The 26,708-nt window shown below is 32.4% G+C and overlaps 4 protein-coding genes across 4 annotated transcripts in view; all 4 read left to right on the top strand.

The window, feature by feature from the left end:
* The window catches only part of LOC144843093 (uncharacterized), a 175,982-nt gene that overhangs the window by 38,137 nt on the left and 111,137 nt on the right, over window positions 1-26,708 (top strand). The window contains exons 5-7 of the mRNA XM_078699782.1: window positions 19,951-20,091; window positions 20,262-20,384; window positions 20,492-20,635. Of these exons, the coding sequence (XP_078555908.1) occupies window positions 19,951-20,091; window positions 20,262-20,384; window positions 20,492-20,635 (408 nt within the window). The remainder of the gene's footprint in view (window positions 1-19,950; window positions 20,092-20,261; window positions 20,385-20,491; window positions 20,636-26,708) is intronic.
* Window positions 1,753-4,255, top strand: LOC144842304 (uncharacterized). The gene is made up of 5 exons (XM_078698736.1): window positions 1,753-1,759; window positions 2,064-2,204; window positions 2,380-2,685; window positions 2,762-2,837; window positions 3,336-4,255. Exons 1-4 carry the CDS (start codon window positions 1,753-1,755, stop codon window positions 2,806-2,808), a joined length of 501 nt encoding a protein of 166 aa, XP_078554862.1. The 3' UTR covers window positions 2,809-2,837; window positions 3,336-4,255.
* Window positions 9,602-15,038, top strand: LOC144842303 (uncharacterized). Its single transcript, XM_078698735.1, has 10 exons — window positions 9,602-9,674; window positions 9,884-10,015; window positions 10,564-10,704; window positions 11,005-11,316; window positions 11,484-11,539; window positions 11,847-11,864; window positions 12,132-12,372; window positions 12,521-12,817; window positions 12,957-13,044; window positions 13,975-15,038. The coding sequence occupies exons 1-10, from the start codon at window positions 9,602-9,604 to the stop codon at window positions 14,189-14,191; spliced, it is 1,575 nt and encodes a 524-aa protein (XP_078554861.1). The 3' UTR covers window positions 14,192-15,038.
* Window positions 21,041-24,475, top strand: LOC144843132 (uncharacterized). Its single transcript, XM_078699858.1, has 6 exons — window positions 21,041-21,358; window positions 21,621-21,688; window positions 22,169-22,409; window positions 22,553-22,836; window positions 22,991-23,066; window positions 23,212-24,475. The coding sequence occupies exons 1-4, from the start codon at window positions 21,187-21,189 to the stop codon at window positions 22,735-22,737; spliced, it is 666 nt and encodes a 221-aa protein (XP_078555984.1). The 5' UTR covers window positions 21,041-21,186; the 3' UTR covers window positions 22,738-22,836; window positions 22,991-23,066; window positions 23,212-24,475.

Below are 26,708 nucleotides of genomic sequence, written 5' to 3'. Positions count from 1 at the left end.
TTTCCAAGTTTTACATGGCGAGTCTTGCATGGCATCATTAATTAGAGCAAGAAAGATCATAGGCCCAAGGAGTGTGCCTTGAGGGACGCCACATGTTAGATTAACACTCATTGATAATGTGGATTTATAGCGTACTTGTTGGGTTCTGTTTGACAAAAAGCTAATTAACCACGGTACAATTTCAGGTCTACAGCCAAGTGTTACTAATTTAGAAACTGCTATTGTGTGGTCAACACAATCGAATGCTTTACTAAAGTCAGTTAAAACTAACTGACCAACAGATTTGGGAATGTTACTACCTTCATAGAACACATTTAGTAGATCAACCAAATTATGGGTTGTAGAAAAGTGTTTACGGCAACCATATTGGTTGTTATCAAGATTTTTCTCGATATCTGTTAAGAGCCATTTTTTAATGAAGCCCTCAGCTACCTTAGCTAGGATACATGTAAGCGAGATTGGTCGAAATTTGTCAACCCTAGTACAACCATTTTCTTTGGGGACAGGAGTAACAATAGCATCCTTCCACATAGTTGGGACATGACCCTCACTGAGGGAGGCATTTAAGATATTAGTCATAGGGATGCTTAGTTCGCATGCAAAATCTCTTATTAATCTGTTAGGCACATTATCAGGGCCCGGGGACTTATTTACTTTAACTTTTCTTAATTGATTGTACATTTCCCATTCTTTTACATTAGGGGGTTTATTGGCAGGTAAATACGTAGGAAGCTTACATAAATCAATACTAGGTCTGCTTTGGGAAGTTATAGCAAAATGGTTGTTTACAAAATTACTTATACCATGATAGTCATCCTGCGGAATATCCTCTACACTAATAAGTGGTTGGGGTTTAGTTTTATTAGCTAACATCTGCACGCCTTGGTGCCATTTATGGGGATTAGTGGCTTTTAAGTTTAATAAACGTTCATTGTAAAAGTTCATTTTGTCTTTCTTGATCACTTTTTGTACCATATTCCTATAGAATTTCCATTGCAGCGATTTACCATGATTAGTAAAAGCGTGTTGACGTTTCATTATAAGATCCTTTGCTTGTTGCGAAATCCATGGCTTATCAGTTGGATGTATCTTAATGGATTTAACCGGGAAGAAAGTGTTGATAGCAGAAGTCAATGACAAATAAAATGATTGCGTTTTCTGTTCAGTATTACTCGCGTTAATAACCTCGTTCCAGTCATGGGTAGTTATCCAACGGCCAAATTCTTCAACACTTCTCGCTTTCATTGGTCTGATTACACGCTTTTCGATTTTGTTGCTATTCGTCCTTGTAGTTGCTGACAACAGAACACAATTATGATCGCTAGCACCCATCGGCGACACAATTCGGGGATTGCAATAATACTGCTTCAGATTGGTGGCTATAATATCTAGTATTGCATCCCCTCGCGTTGGTTCTTTCACAATTTGTTTTAGGTTATGTGCACGGCATAGTGGGGCTAGGTCAGTTCTGTTCAGGTCCCCCATAATAATGAAGCCAGCGTCTGGGTGTTTAAGTTTAAGACTGTCAAGAGATTTAATAATATGATCCAAAAGCAGTTGTTGGTCAGAAGAATTAGGTGGAATATATATTCCACAAACTATAATAGAGGATACAGCTCTGGGGAGCCTCTTCGGTCTTATAAAAACCCAAACACACTCTAGCTCTTCGGGTACTACTATTTCAGGTATTCTTCGCGACAGAAATTCAGAATTAACATATACGGCCACTCCACCACCCTTCTTATGCGTTCTATGATAGGTATAAATATTGAAGTTGTTAATCATCAGTGCATCATCTGTTATTTGCGGTGTTTGCCAAGTCTCTGTGACAACTGCTAAATCAATACAATTTTGAAGTAGAAGGGTTTCTAGTTCGTCCACACGGTAGATTAAAGAACGCGGGTTAGTCAGGAAAATCGATGGGAGTGATGGCTGTAACTTTGTATAGTTGACTTTACGAAGTGAATTAGGGAATAAACTACTTAGAAAACGCCCTCGCTTGTTGTCTATATATACATCATTTCCTTTAATTTAAATGGTTTAAAAACTGATTTTTTGTGTAGTTCCCGAGGCATGTCCGTCTGGATTCTTCGGTGTTTTGTGTAATTACCCATGTCACTGCAGAGGATCTGCAGATTGTAATCGAGACGGAAGTTGCCCTAATGAATGTAATGAGGCTTGGGCTGGATCAAACTGTAGTATAGGTAGGTAACTTACATATCCGTACATTGGAATTACTAATTTGTTGATTATGGGTGTTAAAATAAAAAATAATCGCTTTTGATCTTAAAAATGATACAATAATGGAAAAACTAAAACATATAGACCTATCTTTTCTTTTGGAATAGTCTTCTGTACATTTTCTTTTCAAAATTATAGCATTACCGTACAGTTCTGAACCGCCAACTATCGTGTACCAGACAGCATCCACCCTAGCATTTGACGTCACTTGGATTCCTGGTGAAGACTATGGAACAGGAACAATTACAAAGCGGAAGCTATCGTATAAATCATCGGAGATGGATTCATTTATATCAGTAACTGAACCAGATGATGATGTATTTATTGTTAATAATCTTATCCCAAATACACAATATCAATTCTACTCTCAATTTTCGAGGATGGTTGGTGGTATTGAAGTAGATGGCCCAAGTAGTACACTTGGATCAACAAACACCACCACAGGTAAGCCTTTAATACAATTAAATCCGCAAACTTCCAATCATGTATTATCTTACTCAGTAATATGTTTTCTTTTCAGCTTTTGGGCTTACTATAAGTGTAAGATGCGGTTGTACTTCACCATAACTTATGCATCTTTGTTCAACAACTGAAAGGTTTGTATTGTATGCCTAGGACTAAGTCATACTTAATTAATGTATAATATTATGCAAAAGTAAAAATGTGTGGAAAGGATATATATATATATATATATCCTTTCCACACATTTTTACTTTTGCATAATATTATACATTAATTAAGTATGACTTAGTCCTAGGCATACAAATTAATGTTCTTTGCCTGATTTGTTTATATATATATATATATAAATGAATATGTATGTAGTTAAGTATTTTAATTTATATACAATTGGTTATTTTAAATAGAGGATTTAATAACAAAACATCTTAAGAAGTAAATACTTTGTATTAATGGTATGATACTAAGGTTAAAATTAAGATATCAATGAGGAAAAACAGAAAATAACGAAAAAAGGTAGAACATTTTTAGAAAATATGTAATGAAACATTGAATGAATAAAGGTGGTGGTGAACCACACAAGATAAATAAAAAAAATATAATGCAAACGTTTCTTCAATAATTTTATATTTCAGGATATTTTGGATGGTTATTGTTATGGACTTTTGTTATTGTTGAACTTGGAACTTGAAAAGATCTGTTCTGGACGTTTTCAAGGAGAAAAACTGTTACGATTTTATTTTAATATTTGTTTTACTCAGAATTCTCATGGTTTTAATAACAGCATTTTAAAAATACAGTAAAAGAGGAGCATTTTAATAATGTTAATCTAATTCAGTCCACTGCGCTTTGTTCATATTAAGATTTCAATATATATATTTTTGAAATCCGTACTAACAAATTTATTACCCCTTTGATTGTCATGTTTTGCAAGTATTGACATAATTGACATTCGGGATTTTACTAACAATTGTAATTATTTTAGAATAATACAAATAAACAAGGTCATATACATGGCTGCAGTTAGCGTGCTCAAATTTGAGTTAGTATTTACCGACCGACCAACCGAACGACCGACCGACCAACTAACTAACCGACCGACCAACCAACCAACCGACCGACATAGTGAGCTGTAAAGTCGCGTTTGCACGCGACTAAAAACTAACATACCAAAAGGTTTAGATTGATTTTTAAAAATGAGCATTGTGTATGCTAAAAACTTCATTTTTAGGTCAAAGATATACTTCTAAAATGTATTGGTTGAGGCAATTCATTACTTTTTCTTGTTTTCTAATTTTTGCAAACTGCATTCCATATTATGTAATTAGATATGTAGATGTACAGTAGTTAAGTTAAAACATAGACATAGGTGTTCACTCAAATGCGCTTGCATGTATAATAGAGCTATACATTTTATTTTAGTTTTATAATTTAATTATTTAGTTAAAGGTTCATTAAAGGTTCGGAGTGAGAAAACGTAATACACTTTTATTTTGTGTATGATTGAATTAAATGTCACTAATAATAAATAATAACAAATAACCTTAAATATTATTCGGTAGCATTTTACAAACAATAAAGTTAGAATGCTTTAAAAAAAATATGGCTTTAATGTATTTTTGTTGTATTTACCTGGTATATACTGTATACGTTTATCTTATGCTTGTGTTTCTATTTTCTAATCAAATCAATCAAATCCGAAAACGGGCACTTTTAACATCATCAAATTGAGATATATATGTTTTATATTATAATTTACCTACCTAGGCAAACGACTAGTTATTTTGACGATTCAAATTCTATACAAAATACTGCAAATCACATTGAACTAATAGGCCTATTACCAGTATATTTTAACAGTATGAAAAAAAGCATAAAGTACATTCAATGTCTTATCGCGCCTCGAAATATTGTTCTTCATAAGCGCGCTAAGTTTGGTATTCTATCGGACGATATTTTATCGTACCTGTGTAATATGGAAAATCTTAATTAAAAGACTGAAATCAAATGAAATTATTTATATAAAATCGTTATTTAAAAAAAATACATTTATTTATCTGTCAATACCAAAACAAACAAATTTGAAAGGCAAATTAGTTACGATAATCAACCAACTTAATTAAGATCTACAATTACCGACATTAAGTTTAATTTAACTAATTAATTAAATTAATACGGAGACCCAGATCAACTCACTGTCTTACTTCTCGTCTGCGTCCGCGCACATGCACAACACATTTTAAATCTATATATAAATTATGGTTAATTCTGACATAGGCGAGCACAATGCAAAAACTTCGGTACAAATCTCCGCCTTGGATACCTACCTTATCTATCTCAGATGTACCGCGAAACGTAGATTTGATAACATTAATGTGCAGTTCAATTAAATATACGCCATAAAGAATCGGAATATATTGTGAAGAATAGTATTATAAAATTACATAGGGAGATTTGATGATAAGACATTAATCGAGTGAAATCCCGATAGCTGAGTTTTATTAAGTAAGCTGGCAGGAATAACTGTAGGCTATCTGTGTCCTGTTAGGACCGAGATGTCTGCCCATGTTGCAAGCCGTAATGTCTTCTTTCTTGGGCCGAAATGGCCCACTCTGTCACGGCAGTTAGTTTCAAAAGATGTTTAAATTAAATAATGTATTAATACTTATTAGGATGATATTTATTAAATAAACGCCTCTCCAATAAAACATCACTTTGAATAATAATCACGACGAACCCCCCCCCCCCCCCACCCCGCCAACCCAACTATCTAATAAACGTCCATCCCATCCACATTTATAATAACACAATTATACTATTTGTAGTAGAATTCATCGCACTGTTATCTACAATTTACCAAGCATTTGTTATTCTTTTTTACCACTTTTCATATCTATTAGATAGAGGATTTCATTTGATTATAAATGTTACCATATTATTAAAACTCAAAAATTTAACATATATCCCTCGAATAAGCCCCTCCCTCGAGTCAAATGAACTCCGCCTCCCCACCTCCGCCCTATAAGGGCCCTACCAAATAATAAAGACTATACTTTAAAATGTTATTAATCATCTAAGACACTGTGAAACAGAATAGTTTAGTTTTACGAATGTCAAGCATTTTCAATAATGGTAACCGACAGAAAACGTAAAAGAAGAACATTATCATTCCGAGAACCATCGTCTACACTTCCTAGTAATTATAATTATTATTATGGTACAGTATAAACTGTCAAAAAAGGAAAACATTTAAATTAAGTTTATGTTTAAATGATTGTAGATCGATTCTTTTTGCGAATGAATGCCATAACTGTTCCATTTAAGTGTTAAATATAAGACAATTATTTGTAAAAGATATAGTCACGAGTTGATAAAACCACACAAGGAAACACTTTGTATTATTAATACGTAGGCCTACGTATCATCCATCCGGATGATGATACAACGAACTCGTTATAGTTACTTTAGCCGTACTTTATCCTTTGGAAAAGTCTGAATACACAAACTATAATATAATAACTTACGTCCACCTATATAATATTATTAGATAACTCTGACTTTCTCGCTGTCAATTCTTCTACAACCAAAATATTCACACCCCTAACGCCAATGTTCGGAAATTCGAAACACTCCCGCTTTGTGACGAATTAACATGAATAACCACTACAAAACAATCTATATTTAATAATATTACAGTAATTAAATGTTCAGACGTCTGAAGGACTTTTACGTAATATATTATCTTATTTAGAAGAAAAATTGCGATCTTTCTACATTACCATTACCATTACATGGCCTTAAGAACAAGATTGTCCTTCCCAGGCTTTACATCCACAACAATTATACATTGTTAATCCTCGAAAGGTACTGTGCCCCCTTTAACCCAGGTTCAAGTACTAGAACGAAAATATCCAATCTTTGAACGTTGTACTATTTGAACAATCCCAGAATGCAAGGATAGGTCGTTGTGCCATGTCGAAAATACCTTTCTGATTCGTTAGCACGTCCAAGTTGGGTTGCAAAATTACAGGTTGTCCGTGTGGTAAAAGAAAGCAATTGGCGATGATTCAGGGATCAGGTCCATCCGCGAACAATGGTTGTGAGTTGACTGTGTATATGTCACTTCACCAAAAATAGTCTGCAATTCAAGGGCACTAAAATGATGGTAATCGGCTATACGACGTCCACTATTTGATCCAATCTCTCAGCTACTGCTGTGCGCATACATATTTTACGGCCACAATCACTAAAACGGTTACCGGGTGGATCCCCCGAGAGCAGACAAATCGTCTCCACACAATTAACGAATGATTCTCATCATAGAGAATCCAATAATTGACTTAGTAATATGACATATGAGATTGCACTCGGTGTTCCCTTGTTTCAGTTTTATTTCGTAAACATAAGATCGAACTTTGTATCGTTTATTTTTTTTTTATTTATTAAACTTTATCACTACACATAACATAACATGTAGGCAGAAAAAAGAAAGGGATGAACATGTGACAAGCATCTCTATATCCACATCCCCCTTAAAATACACTTAACAGTAACAAATAGAATATATAAATGCAGAAGGAAAATATAAAAATAGCTAAAATAAATTACTTACTTTTAAATACTATACTGAATACAATTTGAGAAATAAAATAGGCCTACGGTATGACGTTAAAACTTATACTTTTATATATTAATATGATACAAACATGCCTACTGAACTATTGATTCTGGCTTTATTTGCCGCATGTATTCAAATCATAATTCGGTATCGACCTTCAGGAATAAGAATCTAATTGTTATCTGCTATAATAACTTCCACTACTATAATTCTTCAACAACCAAAACCAATCTTTACGCCCCCAAACGTCAATTTCGGAAATCCGAACATTCACTAATTCAACTGTTAATGTCATTGTTACACATTCTTAAATATTAGGCCTATGGTATATTTGCTAATCGAATATTGAGTTTTGAATGAGAGTACTACTAGGACTAGCCAGCTACTAATTCTGGTACTTAGCTACTAATTCTGGTACCTGTGAGCTTAGTGAAGATGTTCGCTAAACGTTTTTCAAACTTGTTCCACCTGATTGCGACTCTATGTGTTACGTTTAATTCCGGATTCTCAGGTATGTTTTATACTGACTTGCTTACATTTTTTTGAAATCGGGGTTCCTCATTTTATTCATTAGTTTGTATTGAAATATACTTATATATATTTTGTGTGTGGAAGCAATAACTATCTGAAAGTTGCCGTAACAATAGAAAGACCAATCATAAGGTTACCTCCAATCTGCAAACAGCCACTGCTAATAGTGTGTCACATTGTTATATTATAATCTATTTATTCGACATGTATACCGTATTCCCGCAAATGGTCTACAGTACTATTATTCACCCGATTGGATTCACTTTAACTTCATTAAGAATTACTATTTTTTTAATTCTTTAAAGAGCCATTAGATATAACAGGACTTTCTGGAACACCTCTAGTTGACGCGAATAGTAATGGTTGGTTTCAAGGATTCGCACTTCAAAAAGACAAAGGCATCAGAGATTTATCAGTTGGAATATTGTACAAGAATATTGATGGAAACGATAACGTGACTTGGGCTGATACTGGTAATTTTAAAGGGCCAAGCTCTAGGCAGCAAACAAAAGATATGCCAGACGGTAAAATATTTTCAACCGAAAGTATAATTAAATACCGAACACACCAATATTTCACACTTCTAGGTGTTAATAACTTGCAAACTCAGACTGGAGTCTTTTCATTTGAAGCAAAGAAAAATGGAGTAGTCACACATTCAGCAATAATATTGAAATCTGCTTCTGGTGAGTAATGCCTGCTATCCTTATGGTGTTCAAAATTATCAATTATTTGTTTGTATAGAGGTGATTAACTAGAAAAACACATCAGCATCATTACATGATTACGTTCAGTTTGTATGACCTATTGATTCAATTTTTACAGCCAATATTGAAATGGAGCACAGAACGATAACAGTCGGTATAGGAGAGTCTGTCACTATCAATCTCAGTAAAGGAAGTGATCTTGACGATTTACGTTGGAGAAATAATTACGGCGAGGAAATACACAGTCTGCGGAGTAGTACGTCTGCTGTGATTGAAAACATACGAAGAAAAGATGATGGCGTATATGAATGTTATACAGGTGGTAGTCCTAATGGTACCAATGGTATCATGAGACTTATTGTTAGAAGTAAGTTATAACATTTATTACACATAAATTAATCAGATGGAAACACGTCAGATAAAATATTTGATGTGGCCGGTTCATATAATAATAATAATTCTACTTTTTTAAAAAATAAACAGCATGGATACAGATTTATAGGGATATTATTAAACAATGGTACAAAAGAAAAGTACATTTTGAAATGAATTACGTTTATTTTATTTTTAAATTAGTTTATTATGTAGTTTTTGAGATTTGAAATGCTAGTTTGGAAAACATGATGTATAAACTTAAAACTTAAACATTAGTCACAGAATTCTGTTTGTACTAAAACAAATATACCAACCAATATAATCGTATAGTGTGTTCACTTTAAATGTTGTCTTTATTAGCTTGTCCCTCACCAAAATGGAACCCTCCAGACTGTGAAATGAACTGTCCCGTATGTTATAATGGCGGAGTGTGTGACGATAAGACGGGTCTTTGTATTTGCCAAGCAGGATTCAACGGCGCTTCTTGTGAAAACGGTAGGCCTAAATATAAACTGCTAAAATACGTGGACGTGTAATTAACAAATAAAACATAGCATACATCCTATTGAACGTAATTGTATGTATTTTATTTGCGATAGGTTGTGGAAATAACAACTGGGGTCGTAAATGTGACTCTGTATGTAGCAGTGAGGGTGCGAATTGTACTGGAATGCTTTTTTGTCCACCTGATCCAGTTGGTTGTACATGCATCAATGGTTTTGGAGGAAACGATTGTAGTACAGGTTATTGAAATTTGCCCTTATGTAAATCTATAATATATAAATTTAATTGCAAGTTTATAATTAATACTGTATTAGCATTATTGCTATATTATGATTGGTTATTATTACATGTGCAATCAAGTAAGATAAGAAATAATGATAAAATAAGATGTGAAAACTGTAAACATATTATTATTTGTGATGGAATAATACTGAACTACGTTTTATAGTGTGTGCAGCTGGATACTATGGAGCAGATTGTCGCCAAGAATGTCACTGTGACGATAGTGTTTGTGATAAACACACAGGATGTTCATCCGGGTCAGACTGTTTGGATGGATACACTGGTGATACTTGTCAAGGTACTGTATACTCTATAAGTATATACTTCTGTGATACTACCACTATTTGTTACTTAGCAAAAGTATAGTTATAGCTTTGTTTCTTTTGTTTTTGGTTGTTTGTTTGCACGGATCCGTCCACAATTTTTAAGTTATCATCCTGACTTTTTAGGCGTTATTAGTTATATACTTCCAGACATGTCTATTGATTGTCAGAATAATTGATGTATTGGTTACAAATTCTGATTAAAATCTCGAGTTATTTTTATCTTCAATATGGGCCGAAATAATAAATATCACGCCCTCTATTGCTTTCTCTGTATTGCCAAGTATTTCACTCAGTTTCTAATTTATTTAAGTTGTTTGGTTTATCTTCACTTTGCAAACTAAAGTTAACTTACTATATAAATATTATTCAATATTCAAAACCATTGCTCCATAATTTTTTTTTTTTACTTTTGCCTAAGTATTAAATCCAAAAGATATCGTTTTATAGTCATATCTTTTATGGAAAGTTTTTTGTTTTTAAAATCATATGGACCTGTTTTGTTTTTGTTTTTTTATATTAGTACCTCCGTTCTGTCCGTCTGGATTCTTTGGTGTTTTGTGTAACTATCCATGTCACTGCAAAGATTCTGTAATTTGTAATCGAGATGGAATTTGCCCTAATGGATGTCATGAGGCTTGGACTGGAAATGAATGCAGCATAGGTAAGGATCATAAACACTAATATAAAAAGTGTAATTTTCAGTTTTGATAGACATGCATAATACACAACACAATACTGCAGTAGCTTGAAATAGCATTATAAACTACTGTTAGTCGAGCACTATAATACTCTACCGTAATAATGGTAAGTCTAAAAATTATAACAAAAATAAAATATGTTAATATGTGTGACATATTCAAGATTCCCCTTGATGGCACATGATCAGCATTCTCTGCTATACCCTATTGAAATGAATTTAAACAGTTTTTACATAAACAATTTGCATTTATTTAATAATTAGCATTACCATATCGTTCTGAACCGCCAAGTGTTGCGAACCAGACAGCAACAAATATAACATTTGACGTCACTTGGATTCTTGGTGAAGACTATGGAACAGGAACAATTACAAGACGAAAGCTTTCGTATAAATCATCGCAGATGGATTCATTTACATCTATAGTTAAACCAGATAGTGATTTATTTATTGTTATTGAAAATCTCATCCCAAATACTCAAGTTCAATTCTACTCTCAATTTTCGAGGGTGGTTGGTGGTATTGAGGTAGATGGACCAAGAAGTACACTTGGATCAACCAACACAATCTGTTTAGGTAAGAATATTACAGCAAAATCATTAAAAAGATGCGAAGTCTATTAGTTATGTTACTGTTAATCAGCAATTAAACCCAAAGTCGTTGTTTTAGGTCTATAATAATAGGCCGTAAATCAACATCAACTTACCTACTGTTTGCAATTTATTTTTTGTATTATGAAATAGAACCTTTAGAAGAACCTGAGATAGAATTAGAAACAGTTGAAGATAATCAGATGATCGTGAGTGTAAAGGTACATTGTTTAATATAGATTTATTCTTGTTTGTTAGAATGTTTCATACATTATACCTTATGTTATTGGTATTTATGTATGTTCAGTGAAAGTATTGCATAGTTTTCATGACGTAAATGGTTTCTCAAAGGTTCCGCAGATGTTCTGTCGCCTAAAAGTATACATTATGTTGCTGTTTTAGGTTTTAATGACGTAAACAGTTTCTAAAATGGTCCGCATATATTTCATCGCCTATAGTTTAGTAGTAGCTAGGTGTCAAAGTTTTTTAGATTTTAAATATTAAATCGGTTACTAGTATCATATCCAAACAACGGTATTTGTCATTTACTGTATTTTGGTTATATTTTACCTTACCTAACCTCTGCATGCCTCGTGTATCATAAGGCTGCAGTGGAAATTTTCCAGTTGGTTATAGTTTTGCTTCGTTTCATATCCTCCATCTAAGGGTTTCTCCCTCTTTTTCCACTGTTCTTCGCCATGTTGTTTTGGGCCGTCCGACTCTCCCACTTCCTTCTGGTTTCCATGTCATAGCTGTCATACCAATTTTACCTTACCTGAATTTTTGTTGTTGTATTTTCAGCCTGTATCTAGTAATTATGATAGCATCCAATGTAACTATATTCTTCGATATCAAGTGCAATACTCGGACATTGATGGACATACACAAGATGTTGTCAACACAACAAACAGTTCTCAATTAGAAGTTGAACTATCAGGATTATCAAGTTGTACTGAATATGTCATAAACGCCCGAGTTATTAATAATATGGATATTGCCGGTAATTGGGGACAAAATACAAAGATACTAACAGCGCCATCAGGTTGGTTGACCATTTACTAAAATATATAATAGTCCTAATCAGGGAAGAGTGAAATGTTTACTCTTCCCTATTCTAGACATATTACCATCCTTGTAAGTAACGATTAGGCTTATAATAATTTATTTTTTATTCTATATTGTAATGCTAGAGCCAGCGATTGAAAGTGGGTCATTCACAAATGGAACACATGTTGTGATAAAGTGGAAATCTCCTACTTGTGGAATCACAGACTATCAGCTGATCTACTATTATGAATTGTCAGGTGGATTCTTTCAGCAAGGAAGTACAACAGAAACTGAACTTGTATTATTTGGTGAAGAAATTGAGCCAAGTATAGAATATACATTCACAGTATTTGCATCATATGTAAACAATAATGGTACATCTGAAACAAAGAAATTTAGGTTTGGAACCAATTGTGATCCAAGCCAGAAAGAGCAATTAGGTGTGTATTGAGATTGATTGATATAAAGTATTGGTATTGTTAATGGAAACAGTGGAAGAGATTTAGACCTAGAATTCTACATGGAAAAAAATATTAAAAATTACAACTATAACAATGTGACATGTTTCATGTTTTTCAGATTACGTAATACTAATAGGAGTTGTAATTGGATCATCAATACTTTGGACAGTTCTCACAGTTGCTATCACCTTGATGATATCGAAACGGTAAAGTATCACTCCTAGACTGTTACTGTGGTTGAAAATGAAAAGACGTTAGATAATGACTATGACTTATGAATGTTACGATCAAATTATTTCTGAAAAAGAGATCCGTTGATGAAATAAATATACATACACTTTTTTTTTTTTTTTTCTCTTTTGTGAGGTTCACTCACCTTTATTTCATTTCAAAACATAATCATTTTGATAAATAAACAATTTTTTTTTTTATGTTTGCGTATTATCTTTTTAAATATATAAATATTTTCATTTATAAATATAAAGTTTCCCCTTACATCTTTAAAAATAAAAGAAGTCTGTAAGCAATCATTTATACATTTACATTACATATAAACAGAAACAATATCAATACATATATAGAATCAAAAGCAACTAGTTTCTTGTATAGTATAGCTTTTTCCGTGCTTCTTGTTTACTCTCCTTTTTAGTGTTTTTCCTTTTTTTTTTCTCTTTCTGTTTTATTTATACTATTTACATTTTTGTACAAATTACTTTATTTACAGTTACCTTCAAAATAAAAAAAAAAAAAAAAAAAAATTAATAAAATACATTCATGGAATGCTCTTGTGTAAGTATATTTTTAAACATAATCCATGAGTTTTTACAGATTGACCTATTTAATTCTGACAATATTTTTATTTTATATATAGAATATAGAGCAATTGAGTATAACTTATTCTTTATGTTGCATTCAGATCCAAAAACTAGTTCTTCAAAAGAACAGTTACTATTATCTAACTTTTTAAATATTTCATTGATTTTTTTCCATAATAAGACATTGCTTTTACATTTGAAAAACATGTGGTTTTCATCCTCAGTTACATCACATAACTCACATTTTTTTGTGTTTTTAATTTTCCATTTATATAATTGTAAATTTGTTGGTAAAATATACATACACTTTGTTTATTTTAGATGTAGACGTATAGATTCAGAAAAAGACGCTGGTGAATCCTCTGCTGTTAAAAAAAATGTATGCACAATAGATACTGATTATCACAGTTTGTCGGAAAAATATGAACAAAGTGTATATGAAGATATTGAGCTTACTGTTACTACGTGTCCGCCTGAATTCATTTACGCAAACTCCGAGTCTGATTCTGTACAGGATCATGTTTATAGTAATAATTGAAAAATGAAAAAAACAAACTACTGAGTTCCCCTTAGTAGAGAAGAAATACTGAAGGGAAAACAATCAAATCGATGCTTTCGCTAATCATACTACATAAAAATCAACTGATGTAAATAATGTAAATACATTTTTTTTAGATATGGTAGTTTGAAAAACAACCCCGCTAATTCTCACGTTCTCTTCTCTAAAAAAAAATATTTAACCAATATGCCAAAAAAAAATCAATTGTACAATTGTATATTAGAGAATTGCAATTTTTAAGTTAACATAATATATAAATAATAATCATTAGTGCAGACACGTGTAAAATAGCCTACAGTAAGATTCAAGTGGAACGGAATTAAAATAATATGATAGGATTATCTAGATACAACAATTAAGACTTTAACGTCTGTTCTCAATATAGGAAAACTGCTAGAACTGAAAGTAGTAGGCTAGCCTAAAGAAAAACAATATGCTGGAACTGAAACAAGTAGTAGGCTAGCCTAAAGAGAACATTCTTAAAATTCGAAATAATATGGAAGAAAACTTAAAATATAGATTCCGACTCTTCCGCGAGTAGAATTTAATAAAATGTCACTAATTAAAGGTGTATTGTGCAAAGATGACTAAAATAAAACATTTAATAGGCCATTGTTAATTTAATAGTTTTCCGCCTTTGCTAAAAAAAAAATAATAATAATGATTTCGCTTATAAAAAAATAAAATAAACAGTTAAATTAACAAAAAACGCATTGACTTCCAGATCATTGACTATTTTTTTCAAATCCGCAAATAATTATTTTTGTTTAATCCAATTTTCTGTCCAATACATAAATAATAACTATATTATTATGCAGTAATAAAATGGCTCAACTCAACTCAAAAACTTTTGAAACATTATTTTTTCAGGGGTGTAGTATTATAATAAACTTTTAATTGTCTGGAATGATAAAGAATGTTGCTATTTCATACGCTGATTGAATCCTTTTTTAATTGCATTTAAATTTAGGTCTATGCCTATTAAAAACAATTTTAAACATATATCTGTTTTTTTTGTATCCGTTTTCATTTGTTGTAGGCCTATATTATCACATACTTTCATGTTGTTTTTTTTTCTGCGGACTATGTCTAGGAGGAGAGGAAGGAAGGGAGGGAGAGAAAGGGACACACTGACCGCCATCGTGTTTGTCTCCAAATAACCGTCACGCTCGCTTAATTACCGTCCCCTTCATTTACCGTCCCGATTTACCGTCCTCTATCGGCAGGTACTACAGTAATATCAGTTGTTATTTATACAGATGGAATCTACCTTTCTTCGAAACCGATCGTTAGCGCTTTTTGACTAAAATATGAAAATCGGTATTTGTGTATGTTTTGTATGAAAATTAAACGTCCTTAAACAGATACCTGTTTGCTGTACAACGAATAATTCTGTATAACAAAATATACAGAACCAATGAAACATTATGAGGAAAATAGTGATTATGGATAAACCTTATAAAGATAATTAATTTTAGAATATTTATTTATTTTGCATAAAAGTTCAGACGAATGAATTTGAGAAAATGTAATAAATATGTGTAATCCAATAAGTTTTGGCAGTATTAGATCAGCTGCACAAATCTAATATTAGTGAACATAAACCCATACCACCAAAGTATAACATGTTTACGTTCTATTGTTAATATTAAAGAAGTCCTTAAGTAATAGCTAAGCTTGATAGTCTATTGTTATTATAAAAATGTATTGAGGCATATCGTCACAATTGTCAAAAATACAAAACGAATCTCTTTATAAACACCAATGTTCGATCCACGCCACTTAATTTTACAATTTTATTTATTTCCTTATACGCTTTTCTGAGTTTTCTTTTGACGGAAAACCCCTTCCTCGCCCCAAGACCTTATGTGAATAATAATCATTGTACGTAGTGATAAAAGGTTATGGTATTCAAAAACATTTACAGTATATAACAAATTGTTCTGTAAAGTTGGAAATCATTTTGATGAATAAAGAAGCAAAACAGTAGGACTATATATTATTGTAATCATCATCTACCCCATCCCTTCTCTTTAGGCCCTTCATTTTCTTCATAGGATCATACATATTCTCACCTTGTCCATTTAGCATACCATCTTCAATTCTTGCCATTTTTCACATATATTTCTTTTTCATTTGCTATACTGTATACATATCTATTGATTTCTAGATAAAGGAGCCATTGGTTAATAACGACACATAAATAAACAAGGAAATACAGTACTTTGTATTATTATTGAGCGAGTACCGTATAGGTATGTTGTTAAGATTGAGTAATCTATTAATTTCTGTTAATTTCATTGCTTTACATATTAAATATAACACAGCATACTAACCAAATATTGAGTTTAGACACGTAAATGAGCGTACCACTTAAACTTAGTAGCCACCTACAAATTGGACTTTAGTGGAGATGCTGACCGAACGTTTACCAATCTTGTTCCGGCTGGTTATAGCTCTATCTTTGACGTTCCATTTTGGATTCGCAGGTAGTGTTTTTTAATTATACAGGCATATTATCATAATTGTATATAGCTTGTTCACTATTTGCTCAGGGTTCTAATATGTATTCATTAAAATAATCTTTGCAGGGGCGGATCTAGGATGTTGATAGAGAGGGGGCCGATATGGGAAAAATAATCGTCTAGGGTGGTCCGGCATGCTCCCCCGGAAAATGTGTTTCTAAACGCCCAGAGATAGCATCTGAGGCGTTTTGGCCAGTCGATTGTTGTCATATAATTATCTGAATATAGTAGGTTTTATAGACCATATTTAATATACGGAACTGTTTTTTTTGCGCCTAAAGCCTGTTTTCCCGTCGCGAATTTTCACACATTTTTTACGCGATCGTGAATGGTTTCTTGGTTCTTTCAACGTTGCTGGGACACATGGACGTGAAGTTTTGCGAAGCCAAGGCCGGTCACGCGCAGCCGGGCCCGTGTGAAAATTGAAAAAGTTTTGATGCTTCAACCCAGCCGGCATAGGACATGTTTTCGCCGATATCTTAATCTAGTCTTTACACTAAAGACATTAAATTAAATTGTTTTTATATTAAAATTTAGTTTTACTTACACTTGTTATTTTGAAATATCAGACTTTAAAAGAGTACAAAAAACATCGTCGCGTTGTAAAAAATCAAGAATTGTCAGCGCGTACGTATTTTTTCACAAACAATGATGACGTAATTTATGAACTATTTGATTGGTCAGTCAGTTTTACCGATCGTAACGTTGAAGTTGAACTCGGTTTAACTTTTAAAAATTTTTGAAGATTTTAACGATTTTAAATGTTGATTTGTACCCCCCTTTCCTGTAAAATCGTTGATAAAATCGTATGTAAATGGCTGCATAATATTTATATATAATAAAAATACTGAAAGATGAGGGCGTATCAATTTGATCTCTGGTGCGCGTGCGTACAACTGAGGACTAGTGCTGTTCCGCTGTACCACGCCGAGAATGTTGAAGAGTCGCTATCCAATCGAGTTTGAACAATACCATGAAAGCCCCAGTGGTCTAATGGTTAGGATATCTGCATATCAAGCAGGCGGTCCGAGTTCGAGTCTCGGTTGGGGCGACTTTTTCTCATTCTCACAGATTTCCTCATCTTTATCGCTTAAAACTAATCAATTAAATTTCAGTATATCACCGGGCGGTTTAGAATTACTGTTCTTTGCCTGATATATATATTACAAAATCCGCCCCTGCTTTGTATTACAAATGCTATTCTTGTTGAAGTGTACGGAAGCAATAATTTCGTGGGACGGTTCGGACCATGTTCTGTCTTATAAATACTGAAACGTTAAAGCTGTTATTAATTTTATAACCCACCCTAATTGAAATACGCTCTATACAAGACAGGGTGGGTGTCACATTGTCAATGTGATAAATGAACTATCTGTTGCAAATAGCCCTATACCGATTTTTTTCGTAACATCGGTTAAGTAGAACTGTGATAAAATAATACGTTATCACTTAAAGTAATGTATGTATTGCATTCCGTCCTACTTTATTATTTTTGCGACACTTTCCGAGGCAATAGTCTACTTTTAGACCTACATAATTAATAAAAAGTAAATTGACTGTCATATATGTGTGTACTGTAAATTCTGCATCTGCCTCGTGAGGATTATACAATCTTTTTTTGTTCAAGATCCATTAGATATAACAATATTTTCTGGAACACCACTGGTTAACCAGAATAGTTATTTTCGAGGATTCACACTTCAAGATGACAAAGACATTAGAGATTTATCAGTTGGAATATTGTACAAGAATATCGACGGGAAAGATAACGTGACTTGGGCTGATACTGGTAATTTTAACGGTCCCAGCTCTAGAGAGAGATTGGAAAATATGCCAGACGGTAAAATATTTCCCATCGGTAGCATAATTAGATACAGAATACGCGCTAGAGATTGGACATTTCTAGGTGTTAGTGGATTACAGGCTGCAGAAAGTGTTGGTGTATTTTCATTTGAGGCAAAAAAAAATGGTGTAGTTACCAACTCAGCAATAGTACTGACATCCGCTTCTGGTGAGTAATGACATGATGTATCTCATGCTATTATTGTTATAAAGATCAAAATGATCAACTAGAAAACACATCAGCCTATTACACTACTTAGTTGACATTGCCATAATTTTACAGCTAATGTGAAAATGGAGTACAGAACGATAACAGTCGGTATTGGATAGTCTGTCACTATAAATATCAGTAAAGGTGGTGATCTTAATGATTTACGTTGGAGACATAACTACGGTGAAGACATGTGATGTGATTGTTCACTAGAAAAACACATCAGCCCATTACATTATTACGATTAGTTTCTTTGACGTATTGATTCAATTTTTACAGCCAATATTTCAATGGAGCACAGAACGATAACGGTCAGTATAGGAGAGTCTGTCACTATCAATCTCAGTAAAGGAAGTGATCTTAACGATTTACGTTGGAGACATAATTACGGCGAGGAAATACACAATCTGAGGGGTAATACGTCTGCTGTGATTGAAAACATACGAAGAAAAGATGATGGCGTATATGAATGTTATACAGGTGATAGCCCGGATGGTAACCATGGTATCATGAGACTTATTGTTAGCGGTAAGTGTTACAAATGAATAATACAAAATAGTCTGTAAAAAGTGTAACACGTCAAACCACCACAAATATTATAATTACTGTACAATATTGTTTAAAGGTTTTCATGCCGAATACTGTAACTTGTTTGTTTCCAAAAGTTTATATTTTGAATTAATTTTATCTGGATCCAAATAGTGAATTCATCTTCTGTTGATAAAAATAGACCTGCGAGAAAATAAATAAGTACAGATAATAGTACAGTTGTTATTTTTTTTCTGATATTGAAAAACATTTAATTATATATTAGTTTATATTTCTGTAATTTAAACCATTACTCAGATTTGCCGAATATAAAGTTACTTTCTGTTCTATAATTTATAAACCTGTCGAGTAATACAACTGCATGTATTTTATATTTTAATGAAAATCTATTAGCTTGTCCCTCACCAAAATGGAATCCTCCAGACTGTGAAATGGACTGTCCAGTATGTTATAATGGCGGAGTGTGTGAGGATAAGACGGGTGTCTGTATTTGTCCAGCAGGATTCAACGGCGATTCTTGTGAAAACGGTAGGGCTAATTATAAACTGCTAAAATCTGTGTAAACAAATAAATATTAAATGGATTCTATTTAACGTGTTTATTTGCGATAGGTTGTGGAAATAACAATTGGGGTCGTGACTGCAATGTTGTGTGTTCTTCTAGTGGAAGTTGCAAAGGATATCTTTTATGTCCACCTGATCCAGTAGGTTGTACATGTATCAATGGTTTTGGAGGAAAGGATTGCAATACAGGTTATTGTTATAGTAGTACTTTATTAGTAGTAGAAGTATTAATGTTATATTATGGTAAAAAAGTGACGTTAATATTTATATTATTGCTGTAATATAGTAAATAAAGTATGGTGAGATCAGAAATAATATTTAACAAAAACAAGGTATGAAAACACAGATCGCTTTTATAGAGTGTTTGACTGGATATTATGGAGCTGATTGTCGTCAAGAATGCCACTGTGACAATTGTAATGCCCACACGGGATGTTTCGGGTTAACCTGTTGGTCTGGATATACTGGTGATACATGTCAAGGTACTGTATATGCAAATAGTAGCTTGATATTGTAGTCGTATTATCTTTTTTTTAATAACACTAACTGTACGATGTAATATATTTAACTATATCTCTGCTCTGTTTAGAATCCACATTAGGCTGTCCGTCGGGATTATTTGGTGTCTTGTGTAACTATCCATGTCACTGCAAAGACTCCGAAGATTGTAATCGAGATGGAAGTTGTCCTAATGGATGTAACGAGGCTTGGGCTGGAACTGATTGCAGCATATGTAACGATAACATAATATGAACACATTATATCCTATATTGTTTATAATTCAACGGTTGGAAAGATAGGCTATAGTTTAATTTATTTAATTTCCAGTTTAGTTTTTCACAGGATGATTTAGACAGTTTATTCATGCATGTAGGCCTACATTAATATAACATGCATTATTGGTATATGTTAGCATAGAACTCTATAATTCAGTTCATTCAGTGATATGCATCAATAAAAAATGTAGGGCCTACAGTAATACTTTTATGTGAGAACTAATCATAATAATTATATACATAGTAATCAAATACCTGTTAATGATGTGATATATTATAAGATTTGTAAGAGACTTATATTAGACCCTCCTTGGTATAAGATGACACAGGATCAAGTGAATGACATTTATTTTTTTAAATAAGTATAGCATTACCATACAAGTCCGGACCGCCAAGTGTTGTAAACCAGGCAGTAACAACTATAACTGTTGACGTCACATGGATTTCTGGTGAAGACTATGGAACAGGAACAATTACAAAACGGAAGCTTTCGTATAAATCATCGGAGATGAATTCATTTATATCAATAACTGCATCAGATAATAATTTATTTATGGTAATTGATAATCTCATCCCAAATACACAATATCGATTCTACTCTCAATTTTCGAGGATGGTTGGTAGTGTTGAGGTAGATGGACCAAGAAGTGCACTTGGGACAACTAACACAATCTGTGAAGGTAAGCTCTAATATTCAGCAAAATAATTAAACAAAATTACCAAAAAATAACCTAATACTAGTTATATTACAGTAATCCGTAAAAAATAACAAAGCATCTGCATACGAAAGATGTAATACTAATAGCAATTCATAAACTGTCATAATAAATATATACTATGAAAATGAACCTACCAATGAACAACATACCTGAGAGTACTGTATAAAACAAGTAATTTATTATTTTTCCGTTCTAATCAATTGTATTACATATGATAATATAGAACCTTTGGAAGAACCTGAGATACAATTAAAAACAGTTGGAGATAATCAGATGATCGTGAGTTTAAAGGTATTGTAACAGTGTTTACTACAGATGCCTCTCTGTCAATGTTCTCTATAGATGTCTTCTTGTTAGAATGTTTCAAATACATCACGTTATTGGTATATGTACGTTCAATGAAAGTAGTATTTATAGCTTTCCCGTCCTTAATGTTCTTCAAAGGGTCCGCAAATACTGCACCACCTAAAAATAGCCTATACATTACGTTTCTGTATCTGTATCTTCAGTAAAAGTGTTACACAGTTTTAACGACGTACAATGTTTCTAGTAGTAACTCATTCGAAGTTTTCTCCAATTGTTTGTTCTCATGAAATAAAATTATTTCTGTATCAGATCCAAATAACGAGTCGTTTACTGTATTTTTTTCTATATTTAAAAACAATTTACATTGCCTGGTATTTTCAGTCTATATCTAGTGAATTCAATGTAACTACTAACTATTACATATGTTCATGTTATCACATAAACTTTAATATTCCTATCATTTAGGTGGTTTCTGATGATTATGATAGTATCCAATGTAACTATATTCTTCGATATCAAGTGCAATACTCGGACATTGATGGAAATCCAATAGATGTTGTCAACACAACAAACAGTTCTCAATTAGAAGTTGAAATATCAGGATTATTAAGTTGTACTGCTTATGTCGTAAACGCTCGAGTTATTAATAATTTGGAGATTGCTGGAAATTGGGGACAGATCATAACAGTAGAAACAACACCATCAGGTATACTAACGTAACAGACATCAGTTTTTGGGTTAGGGATCAGGGTTACTTTAATTTATACAAATAATATGAAACATTATTTCGTTAGAAACACTAATTGGCCTAATAATTTCCAATATATAGTCTATTCTATTTTCCAATAGAGCCATCGATAGAAGGTAATCCATTTACTAATGGAACACACTGGCTGATGAAGTGGAGATCTATGTGCGACACTCGAACAGACTATCAGGTGACCTACTATTATGAACTGTCAGGTGGAATATTCCAGCAAGGAAGTACAACAAAAACTGAAATTTGTTTGGTGAAGGAATTGAGTCAAATATAGAATATACGTTCACAGTCTTCGCGTCATATTTAAATGATAACGTGACTTCTGACACAAAAACAACTGTGTTTGGAATAGATTGTGACCAAACGAAGCAAGGTTAAGAACACATTTCCTTATTTAGCATCCATTCTTTCTCTCAGATTTTGAATCAGTAATTGTTATGAACATTCTAAAACAATATGAAGTTTCGTCAAGGAGCTTGAAAATTCAACATGAAAAAATATTTAAATGTGTCCTTTTTTATTTTCAGGTTACGGTTACGTTGTAGGTGTTGTAATTAGCTCATTAATTGCGACAGTTGCTATTACCATGATGATATTTGAACGGTAAGCTATTACTTTTAGATTACTTCTGTGGTTGAAAATTAAAGAAATTAGATAATGACTTACCTGACGAAACCACAAGCCTTGCCTCTTTGGCAGACAGAGGGTAAACTAATTATAAATGTACGCTACAATTGGTTAATTTTAGATTTAGACGTATACATTCGAAAAAAGACGTTGGTAAATCATCAACTACTCAACAAGATGTATGCACGATCGATACTGATTATCAAAGTTTATCTAAAAAATACAAAGAAAGTGAATATGAAGGTATTAAGCCTACTGTTGCTACTTCTCCACCTGAACACGTTTACGCAAACCCTCAACAGCCTGTACCAGAACATGTTTATGGTAACACAATTACAAATTGAAGACTTATTAAGTTCTCTGTAGCAGAGAAGAAATACCAAATTGATGTTACATTTAAGCATACTACAACAAAATATAGATAATGTAAATAGGATACGACTTTTTAAAAATGTTAAGAAATAAGAAATAATAACCGAACATGTTATACAATTTTCAGGACTAATATAATAAAACATGCTTCGTTATATGTACTTTCAAATATTCTAAGGGTTTAAACCTTAAATCTTGAAATGTTATCACAATTTTTATATTTATAGTAGTTTTTTAAAATTAATTTTTTATGATAATGTATTTTTTCACTGTTTGTATTGTATTGTCGAGCGCCCCAATGATCAGCTTTGCTGGATGGGCTACCCTCATGAAACATGGTTCAATAAAAAAATCATTCGCGATCCCGACTGTTATAACTGTGTACATAAAAAATGAGAATTTATTTTGCGCCGAGTTTCTACCTGAATTATTTCTTACAATCTTCACAAATAAACTATTTAATAATAAATAATTATTATCACTATTCATGGTTTTTTTTTTTTTTTTAAAGATTCAAATCAAAACTCTAACATTGCGTTGATTTTACCATTCGCGGCTCTAGCATTGATCAAATCATTTGGAATAATTGGCAGCTCTACTCCTAATTTGTAATTAAAATATCTTTTCACAACTTTTAATTTTGGCGGGCCTGTTTGTCTGACTTTTTCTGCGTTTCTACATGAATTAGGCCGATTTCTGATTATTCTCACACAGCACAAAAAAAAAACATTTTCGAAAATATATAATTATTATTTTTATTTATCAAAAACAAAATAAACCGAATTGACAAAAGAAACCCATTAAGCTCCGGTTTAACTATCATGCAACAATAAAATGGCTAATTCAACTCAATTTAACTTTAAATTATTATATTATATTTTAATTAATTTTTCCAGGGACCTAATATATCTTTCATAAACTTTTTAATTTGCTTGAATGAGAATGTAGCTTTATATACTTTAGTTGACTTTTTAATTCAATTTAAATGTATGCATTAAATATTTAATTATATATTTATCGTTTCAAATTTATTAATTATTATTCATATATCACTGGGCGGTTTAGAATTTGCCTGTGGGTTTCAAAAATATTTTAAAAAGTATATTTGTTTATTTTAATATCTCTTTTTATTTGTATCCGTCTTCATCTGATGTACATTATCTCGTGTTGCTTGGAAACAAATTAAAATCACTTCAAATCAGAACTCGAAATCAATAATTTATTCCTTAAAAAAATAAATACAGTGAGAGTTGTATCATCATTCAAAAATCGTCACAAAGTAAAACATGTTTTTCGTCGTTCAACCCCTGGTTTGACCATTATTATACACATGAATGTAGCAACAAGCGCCAAAAAAACATCATTGACAAAAATGTATTGTTGGTCCATGCTAACAGTTAGAAGAAACAGTTCGGTACGTTACATTATTTATACAGGTAATTTAGGTTTTTATCGGATCTCTCGGATAACTCTCGTAATAGACCCATCGACACTTTTTGCCTATAAACATACAAAAACCTACAGCAATTTTTAGTCGCGTGCAAGTCGCGTGCAATGCGACTCTACAGCTCACTATGTCGGTCGGTTGGTCGGTCGGTCGGGTGGTCGGTAAACACTAACTTGAGCACGCGGCTGCAGCCATGTATATGGCGTTGTTATCTGTGCCTACACATTTAAAGTGCTTTGACAATGAATAATATTATATACAAAATGTTGAAAACCATAATATGGGTTTATTATTAATCAGTAATATTATTACTGAACCAACGTATTTCAAACAGTTTATTAAATACAATATTTTAAAAGACCATTGTGATAACATTATAAAACATATTTTGTGAAAATTAATGAGTATTACCAGGGATCCTGGTATTATTAAATAAATAGCAACTTCAACCATTGAGATAATTTAATTGTAGTATTTAAACAAAGGTTTAGACTGTTCAAAGTGAACAATGTTATACATTTTGTGTTATCCCCAATTTTTGACAGTTTGTAGTCAGGTACGCTACCAATGTATATTATAATATCAATGAAATGTGAAATATTCATGAATATAAACTCTACAAATATTGCATACCGTATTAATTACGTTCTATAATTCTATAATCAGGATGAATGTTAAGAATCGTTTCTTGATATAATAATAACAAGGGGCACCCAATCAGGATTCAGTTGTGGCCTACGTCATAGTGTAATAAGATAGTCTCTTTTTATTATAAACATTCTTTGAAGCATATCGTCACAAATATCAACAATTATACAAAACGGATTTCTTTATAAACACAGAGGGTTCAATCCACGCCACTTAATTTTGAAATTAATTATTCATTTCCTCCTCATAAACTTGACTGAACTGCTCTTTTCTAAATAAGCCTAACTTTGGATGGGATCGTCCTCCACCGTCTTATTATTATGGGCCTGAAGTAGTGACATCATGTTATTATATTCATTGACATATCAACACTACCTACCAAAATCATTTTGGTGAATAAATAGGCAAATCAATAACATAATACAGTGCTTTCAGATGGATGTAAAGGACACATATCAATCATCTACCCCTACCCACCTCACTCCCTGGCCCTCCGTTTTCTTCCTCTACTCAGACGACTTCTCATCTTGTACATAAAGCATACCACTCTTCTTTTCTTCTACATTTATCTCATTTTCCATTATGATGTTTGTGTTTTCTATGAAGTAATTTATCTCTATAGCCAATCACAGTCAAGGATTCACAAATTCTTGTTAGAAATTTCAGCAACCTAACTTTTTATTTATTTTTTATTTATTTATTAAACTTTATCACTGCATACAAAAACACAACACAAAAAAAGCAGCGAAAAGAAAGGGATGCACAGGTGACAAGCACCTCTATTCACATCCCTCCTTAAAATATACATAACAGTAAGAAAAATACACACCTTAATAAAACCAATTTCCATTGGGTAGATTAAAAAAATTCTTTTGGTTGTTAAAAATTATGGTAGCTGATATATTTTCGAACAGATAGGTACCAAACATGACGTGATTCGTGTTAGCGGTTTGTTTACAAATGCGCCGTAAAAGTCAGTTGATTTTGAGTGAATAAAAATACAATTTCCTAATGATTTTCAATGGCTTAAAGGACTTAAATAATTGCAAAATACACATACTTGTGATATTTTTTTTATGAATAAGAGTTTAATATGTTAAAGATAAGTGTTTATAGTATCGTTTTTTTATTGAAATTTTAAAATGGATAGG

This window comes from Antedon bifida, chromosome 5 (assembly GCF_963402885.1).
Source record: "Antedon bifida chromosome 5, ecAntBifi1.1, whole genome shotgun sequence".
Classification (NCBI taxonomy): Eukaryota; Metazoa; Echinodermata; class Crinoidea; order Comatulida; family Antedonidae; genus Antedon; species Antedon bifida.
This window is presented reverse-complemented; position numbering and strand designations above follow the sequence as displayed.

Coding starts and splice junctions, on each gene's coding strand:
- LOC144842304 (XM_078698736.1), top strand. Junction 2,205..2,379: donor TGGATCAAACTGTAGTATAG/GTAGGTAACTTA, acceptor TCAAAATTATAG/CATTACCGTACAGTTCTGAA. Junction 2,686..2,761: donor ATCAACAAACACCACCACAG/GTAAGCCTTTAA, acceptor TTTTCTTTTCAG/CTTTTGGGCTTACTATAAGT.
- LOC144842303 (XM_078698735.1), top strand. CDS start 9,602: ATGCTTTTTTGTCCACCTGATCCAGTTGGTTGTACATGCATCAATGGT. Junction 11,317..11,483: donor AACCAACACAATCTGTTTAG/GTAAGAATATTA, acceptor ATTATGAAATAG/AACCTTTAGAAGAACCTGAG. Junction 13,045..13,974: donor ACCTTGATGATATCGAAACG/GTAAAGTATCAC, acceptor TGTTTATTTTAG/ATGTAGACGTATAGATTCAG.
- LOC144843132 (XM_078699858.1), top strand. CDS start 21,187: ATGAATTCATTTATATCAATAACTGCATCAGATAATAATTTATTTATG. Junction 21,689..22,168: donor AGATGATCGTGAGTTTAAAG/GTATTGTAACAG, acceptor CCTATCATTTAG/GTGGTTTCTGATGATTATGA. Junction 22,410..22,552: donor AGTAGAAACAACACCATCAG/GTATACTAACGT, acceptor ATTTTCCAATAG/AGCCATCGATAGAAGGTAAT.